The sequence below is a fragment of the Sparus aurata genome, chromosome 11 (genome assembly GCF_900880675.1).
Source record: "Sparus aurata chromosome 11, fSpaAur1.1, whole genome shotgun sequence".
Classification (NCBI taxonomy): domain Eukaryota; kingdom Metazoa; phylum Chordata; class Actinopteri; order Spariformes; family Sparidae; genus Sparus; species Sparus aurata.
The window spans coordinates 6,144,567-6,152,881 of record NC_044197.1 but is presented as its reverse complement, the minus strand read 5'-3'; the positions used below and the strand labels follow the sequence as shown (position 1 = coordinate 6,152,881).

The following is an 8,315-nucleotide window of genomic DNA, read 5'->3' as shown; positions in this document are numbered from 1 at the left end:
TGGAGGCATCCTAAAACAAGGAGCTGGATGACTGACACGGCAACACAGATTCACCCCCGTATACCGTCTGACATGCGAAATATGGCGGAGAATGGGACCATCGTCCACTTAGTGAGCAGTGCTCGTCTAATGTTGAATACACGCCAGTAATGTGATTTTCATCAGTTACACAAGCTGCATGTACAGACTGGAGCTGCAGCTCCGTCAGCACACTTTCACCTGACACTTTTATAACATCACAACACTCTGCTGAGGTTTATTCAGAGCGATGACAATAGACTAAACACAGAGTCTAGATTTCATATTGTTTATTTGCTTTATTTGAAATATGCATGATTCACACAGTCTGACTGTGAGGGACTCAAGCGTTGATCAGATGATTAGTTACTGTGAACAAGATTTTTTTAAAAAACCTCAAGACTACAAGCCAGTAGTCAAACCGAGTCATTTGCAAATGAGCCCTCACATTGACCTCTGAGCAACTTTAAAAGCCTAATCATATCATGTCACACTATTTAGGCTTATGCTAATCTTAGCAAAATGTCTGATTCTCTCTTGAATTGGAGGGATGGAGTCAGTCTGCTGATGTCCTGCGACGGCGAGTCACAGTTTCTTCTTCAAGGGATTTTAGACGTATATTCATTTGCTTTGCAAATTTATTTCTTGCCGAAACAGCTTCACATTTAGCCGTCCAGCGAGTGGGTTACAGTGGGAGCTCCGGGACCAGGGGAGTGTTAGTATTTACACTGCTAGCACGTGAACAGGCCGGGGCTAGCTGGTTAGCATGCTAACTTCAGAGAGAGAGAGAGAGAGAGAGATATTTATAGTTGCCGGAGGGCAATTTGTGGTGCAGCCAGCAGCAAAAACAACAGTAAAAAATACACAAAAGTGACACAAACGATGACGTGAAGCTAATAATTAAAAGAGTGACGATGGAATACACAACAACTTGGGTGACATGGGACAACAACACGGGACAACAATTAACATCAATCCAACAAACAAACAAAGTGCAACAGTGCCACACTGGATAAAAACTGAATAAAAACAAGGAGTTAAAGTGACCACAGTGCTTCAGTGGACATCTCTGCAGCACAATACATAGACGTCATAATGTCTAAACTGCTACTTTTTCGTGATCATTTTAGTCAATTTTTGAATGAGTTCAACTCAATTTCTTACATATTGCCCATTTAAATAGAATAGCTGAGAGCAACTGAAAGAATCTCATCTTATAATAACATAAAACTGATTTAATTCTTTGTGCTTTAGCAATTATTTGTCGGTGTGATATTTTTGTCTTAGTTATCCAAGACATTTAAAATAAATCAGCTAAATATGGCGGCTCTGAGATAATTTTTTTAATTTTCAAGGCCTATAAAACAACAAAGAGGCAGAGCTCTTCATGCACATAATAGCAGGAGAATAGCGAGAGCTGAGGCTAAAGCTACAGGCTTGTAATATGAGTTATGAAAACAAAAACAGCATATTGTCAAAAATTAAAGGACAATATAACCCAGATTGTTACCAAAAAAGCTAAATAGTGCACCTCTAAGGTAAAAATAAAATCTTTAATGTAAAATGTTCAATTCATTGCTGCTCTGATTTCTCTGTGCACAGAAATATAAAGGTAGGACTCGGATAAAGGTTGCACATTTCCCGAATGTCCCTCTCAGCTTTTGTTTTCCAAAATAAGAGTCCAGGGTGTGTTCTGGGCTGTAACATTCTGCATAGTTGGGAGGGTTAGTGGACTTGACAGTTCGCCAAGTGTCCAGTAGCACTGAGTTCAACGAGCTCGCTCCAGACACAACAGTGACAGCTGAGGGGAGGGATAAATAAAAACACTGTCTCTATCTCCATTACAAGACAGCAATCCAGACAACAACCCAGTAGCCTCTGTACGCGCGCGTGCGAGCCGACACATCCACATACGGCGCACGCAAGAACAAACACACGCACGCTATCCCTCACACATTCACTACTTCACACTTACTGTATTCACTGCTGAGAGGGCAACAGATGGAAAAGCGAGAGAGGCGAGAAGAAGAAGGGGAAAGCGCCACACAACATAATAAATGCTGCTGGACTTGGCCCGTTAGCAACCGGCATTCCTCTGACAGGTGTAACATGTTTACCAAACAAACAAGCAACACAGATGTCAGAGAAATGAAAACGGTGACTGGAGGTTGCATGACCTGTGAAAAGAAGCCTGGTATCCAAGCTGGCATATCTTTGAGGGCTTTGAAGGTATTTCAGAGAGATGAGAAGACTGCGTGCCACACCAGGATCGCAAGAGTGTCTCGCAGAATTTGTCTTATGTTACTCGCCCCAAGCATCCCAGGCAGCTCTGGTTGTTAGCCGGGGCCATCCGGGGTCACAGGCGCTGATGGCCAGTTTTTAAGCCTCTCACTTTCCCGATCACATTCCACTTCAGGCCAGTGGGAGAATCGTCTCACATCACAATCAAGCAAAATAACCACTTGGACCTGTCAGGCGGGACAGTGAGACTTCCGATGAGACCTGTGACTTTGACCTCCCACTAAACCACTTGCACCAGGACGCCTCTCGAGCAGGCCTCATGCTTAGCCGCTAATTTGGGCTTAATTAACCAGCTACCAAAGTGCTAATTTATATCTGTCTTCATTCACATCACATGCAGCTTCTTCTTGTTCCAGAATAAGACCAAACAATCCATCAGAAATCAAAGATATCTCTCTGAGCAAATTCTTTTGAAAGTTTTTTTTTCCACTCTGCAAGTCCATAACCACAAATTGCCCGTTGATCAGTCAGATGTTCTAGTAATGGAAAATAATTGGAGAAGAGAGCAAGCCGTATTATCTAGCCCGAGGCCTGAACTTACCTTTCCAGAAAGGAATGCAATCATTAGCTTTGAAAGTCATTTATCTTGTGAGTCCATGTGCTCCTCTTTGACAAAGCAATCATACACACTGAAGGAAAATCTGATGAAATAGTTTAATCAGTTCACAGGTAAAACACAATCTCACATACAATGGATGTTTATTTGTCAAATGTAACGTTTAGCCAAGAATGTGTTGACCTGAGAAAATGGGACGCAGTGTGCCAAAGTCCTCTTTTAGCATCACTCATTGACACCAGTATAAATAAGCCAGATTTTTATCACCAGGATCCATGCATTATTCCCTGAGAAAGCTAACATGTCGAGAAATGCCCTATTTCGCAATGTTAAAGGAAAAAATTCCCTAAATCTGTCCCTGTATTTGGATCTGCACCCAGTTAATGCGGTCTGTTCTGGGCCAAGATGCCACTCCGTGCAAGTTTCGTGGAAATCCGTTCGGTAGTTTTTGTGTAATCCTGGTAACAAACCAACAAACAAATAGATGCAGGTGAAAACATGACCCCCTCGGCGGAGGTAATTATTGTAGGGTATCAATTCTACAATCCACATTGTAGAATTGAAAATAGCACTGTTGTAAAGCATCATCTTTTTTTTTTTTTTTAAAGATTTTTTGTGGCATAGACACCTTTATTAGCAGTAGACAGAGAGGAAACATGGCAGAAAGAGGGGGAGGTGACATGCAGCAAAGGACCTCTGGCCGGAATCGAACCGGGGTCGGCTGCGTTTTATGGCATGCGCTCTAACCACTCGACCACCTGCGCGCCCAAGCATCATCTCTAAAGCTAGAGACTCTCATACTTCCTCCACACTGTAAAACCTCATATTGTTATGTAGTCAAATCAAGTTTTTTTATCATAATAAAAGGTGCAATATGTAAAATATATTTATTCTGAGTATTCAACAGGTGGTCCATTCTTACGCAAAATAAATAAGGGGCAGCATAATGCAAGAGTAACCGCTAACTGCTGCTGACTGTGGCTACTTTTAGCTAGTCAGCTCAGTTAGCCATGCAGGTAGCAGTGCAAAGTGTGAGTTGGGAGAATCGAGGGAGTGTTGGTGTTTACACCACTAGCACAGGTGCTTCAGAATGGCTAGCTTGTTAGCATGCTAACTTCAGTAGATATCTTTGCAACTCAACACAGAGGTGTCATAACGTCAGAACTGTTTCAGACATTCTGTAGATAATTTTATTTGATGTTTGAATGTTTTTGACTCAAATTTAAATATTGCATATACATATAGCAGCATATAGTATGTAATGCAAGTAACAACATTGCAGTAATGATCCAGAGAGATCATGATCGTCATGACGATGAGGTTTAACAGTGGAGGGACAAAAATGAAGCTAATATATGATGACGTCCTATTGTGAGGAAACTTCATGCTACAGCTGAGTTTGAGGCTTATAGACGGCCGAGAATTATACAAAAAGTGATTAATACATGTAAGTTATTGCAACTTATTTACCAAAAACCCCTTTAATGTAAAATAAAAACATACTTTTTCACATTCAAGTCATGTTAAATGTTAACTTAACGAGAGATCTTAGTTTTGTGTCTTTTTTGATGCGTCCTGGTAGTTTCGCCTTCTCAAAGTAAAACCTGAAACCTAACACTGACACGACAGCGGGCCAAACTCCTGAACTACCTGCAAAGCTGGGGCTGATTCTGCGGTGAGTGATCATGTAACTGAATGTAGGAGAACAGAAAGAAAATCTAACTAGTAACTCTTGTTTATGTGACTACAAAATTGTTAACTGCACTTACATAATGTTTGAGAGTTTAATTTGTTCTTCTCAGTTATAAACAGACACACCGACACTACAGTTGTTTCTTCTTTGGTTTATTTTATTTGCTCTTTTACAGTGAATCATATAAAGTTAACTTGCAATTTTTTAATCAGCAAAAAAGACATCTGTTATCTGTATGTTCCCTGATCATCACTGCAAATCTGTCCATAATGTCTAACAATTATGTTTACTAAACTGCTGCACCAGCATCTGCCCAGCTGTGCAGTCTCAGTCAGTTCTGAGTACAGAGTGTACATTCGATGTTGAGAGCGAACCAAAGCTTCAATTTGGATGAGGCACCTCGAGGGCTGATCTTAATGATCTCTAACACACAAAAGATCATCCGAGGACAGCCATGGTTCATACATAACAACACACCCACACTCCCTCCTAACCCCTGCACGCACATCTGCACACACACACACACACACACACAGGCCCCAATTCATTCTATATCCTGGCATCAGCAGCGAAGTCACACCACATCTGCTGCAGATGTCAGCCAAGTGAAGTGATGCTCTTAACTGTTACGAAATAAAGGTTGACGGAAAACACGAGAAAAGGTGAGAGTTTGGCTTCGATGGCGTTCGACTCAGACGAGACAGAACACGCGCACGGCATCATCCGAACAGTAAGCAACATAATCACAAACATTACTTGTTAGGAAGTCCTTCATTACTTCAAATGATTTGTGACATGACAGTGTTTGGCGCGTTCGGTGTCGCTCTGCAGCTCAGTGTTTTGTGCTGTCTTCATGCTTCACCTGCAGCTAGGATAAATTCACGGCAATTAAAAGAATAAAATGATTACAGGTATAAATGTTATCCATGGAAACCAAACAACATAAACACACACACTTGGATATTTTTCAAAATAGTGTCCTCTGAATCATCAGCTGGGCCTAAATGCAAATCTGCACCGCCGGTTTTCTTGGGGGCTCAGCAACACAAGTTTATGAGCGCTCATTTATCTGGCAGTTAATCCTGTTTTCTGAACATCTTTTTACAACTTGAAGAGCCAAAATATGGATGAGGTGCTTTTTGCTCGGGGCCAGAGCAGCGCTTGATCCAGGATTAGAGACACGTCCTCATTCTGGGAGGAAACATGTTAACCCCTTCAAACCCCCGAGGTTATGATACATGATACGAAAGGTGCTGAACTTAACCGTATACTTTACCTGCTGCAATAACAGCTGTATATATGGCCGCTCGCTACTTAACCTCGTTTCCTGAAGAGAAGACCCGAGAAGAGGGGAAATACTGCTGTGCATAGCTTGTTTGCATTTGTTTGTATAAGTCACTCAGCGTCCTGTTTTTGCAACCTTTTTCGGCTCATACATTTTTTCGCGGGGCTATGCCGTTGGTGTGTATTCAAATTTTGCAATTCCGACTCTTTAAAGTGTCTTTCATTGCTGCTGGCAGGGTCCGCCACTCCCATTGCTGGGAAAAACAGCCAACCTCTGCATGAACGATTCAAAGGAAACACTGAGTACTGTCAACTTGTCTTTTAGCGGAGACTAGAAATGCATTATGTAATATCTAGTTTCAGTAAAGGGATATTCTTTTTAGTAGCAAGTAGTGTTAAGGATTAGAATCTTAAAATCAGTAACTACATGACCTTCAGTAATCCCAGTAAAGCTTCATTACTTTGACATTTTCTAGTCAGCTTGCTCTCCGTCTTACTGATGGAGGGTTAATGTCAGTTTAGTCTCTGTGCCGTCCAGTCCAGGAGGTGCCAGCTTGGCATAGATGGTTCGCGATGGAGGTGCCAGGAGGCTGTTAACTGTTGTATTCATATCTTGTGTGATCTTAGCTGGCTCCCTCACGATAGCCATGTGAGAGCCTACACTGAAGTATCACCAAATTTAGTCAAGAGTTGGATGGTGTGTGAGCCACGCAGCTTTTACTTCACTTTCTGGAGAGCTGCTGGCAGTTGACGAAGCAAAGATAGCAGTCGGGTGATCAGTTAATCTCTCAGGACTGTTGGGCTGTTGAAGCATAATGTCTTAATTCTGTTTCCGCACACAGGAAGATGCATTTTGTTTCAGCGTGGACGCTTCTGAAGGTGTCTTTGACGTAGCTGAGATGGAAAAGCACAAAGTCATATTGTTTATTATGCAAAGCGTTACTTTTTTGTGCGTGAGTAATTAGTAAAGCAACTAGTTTTTAATGAGTAATGCATGATGAGTAATTTTTTCAAATAACTCGCCCAATGATGCTATTTTTACACTGAATCAGAGCGGGCTGGTGGCTTTTATTTTGAAGCAGTCACAAAAAACAATTTGTGTCTATCTTTCACTAACTTCTAACTGGATCAAGATCTTTATCACAGGAAGAAACACTACCGCTTCTGTCCACAGGGGGCGCCAGAATAAATAAAAAGATTCTCCTTTAACTGTCGCCTACTGCAGGATGAAACCAAAGTGTGGTTTAATCATTACGGGTCAACGTCTATATTAAAATAATGTGGGCTTCTTCGGCTGCAAACAGATACATTACATGCTCGTCAGTTTTATTTCTGATAAAGTAGCTGCTTAATAAACGCGTCCTGTAACCGCTCTCGCTAGTAACAAAAGTCACCACAGGTGTCGCTCAATTACTCAGGACTGAAATCCCCTGTTTCATCATGTACTATCTTTAAATGTACGATAATATCCCTCAACAACAGCGCATCACGGGGTTGCGGCATTGCCGGAGTGCCAAAGGTCACCACTAGGTTTCTCTTTCAACATGAGTTCTTAAGTTGTATGGACAGAACTGCGGTGTGATAATAGAATAATAAAATGCACTGAAGGAAAACAGTGCACAGGAATCTGCCTGAAAAAAATCTGCATATTTTATACTACTCAAAGGGAGACGAGATCAAAATATGTAAGCCTACATTTTCTCGTCCGTGGCAGACAGATGATACCAAAACAAGGCGGAGTGACACGCAGTAAACACACAAATCAAGGGGAAATTCCAGCACTGTATTCACTGTAAAAATACACTAGGAATGATAAAACTAAACTGACAAATGTGCCCCCATGCTCCAGTGAATCTCTAAGGGGCAGAATGGCATTGGAATGAGCTTTTAACAGAGACACCGGGGGAGGAAGAAAGGAGTCCCATTGCGAAAGAGTTGAATTACCATATCACTGAGGAGCAAATACAAAGCTCCTTGAGAGCGGCGGGGGATCCGTCATCCAGTGAAGAGCGGTGTTGAAATGTGGATATTTCTGAGTGCTCAGACGCCACAGACTGGTAGGAAAGCAGTGGGGGAGAACACACGGTTGTTTAAACCCTTCATACAGAACATCCTGAGAATCCAGGCTTCAACGCGACGTGGAAAAAATAAATCTTTGGTCAATTCCTTGTAGAGTTTGAACGATAATACATTTATCGACATGAATACAAGACTTTTAAATACAAGCAAACCATGTGAACTGAACTATTAGGGAATGCACAAGAGTTAGAAGCCAATGTTTCCTCGAGCCATGCTGTATCCCAGTTTGTTCTGGTTCCCGAGGAAAGACATGAGGCCAACGTAAGCCTCGATTTGGATGCTCTGGTTCAGGAGCAGGACGCCGTTGGCCTTCCCGGGAACCGGCTTCCTGGCGTGGTTTCTCTGCGCTGCATCTTTGAGCTGATCGCGAAAGCTCTGGATCTG

The 8,315-nt window shown here is 42.0% G+C and overlaps 1 protein-coding gene across 3 annotated transcripts in view; it reads right to left on the bottom strand.

Moving 5' to 3' along the window:
* Positions 1-4,704: 4,704 nt before the first annotated feature.
* tprg1 (tumor protein p63 regulated 1) overlaps positions 4,705-8,315 on the bottom strand; it is a 29,065-nt gene continuing 25,454 nt past the window's right edge. For 2 of the 3 annotated variants that reach the window (XM_030433684.1, XM_030433685.1), the window contains one exon: positions 4,708-8,312. In XM_030433684.1, coding sequence (XP_030289544.1) covers positions 8,118-8,312 — 195 coding nt within the window. In that variant the 3' untranslated portion in view covers positions 4,708-8,117. Of the gene's footprint in view, positions 8,313-8,315 lie in introns of all 3 variants that reach the window. The other variant, XR_003985984.1, reaches the window with a different exon arrangement.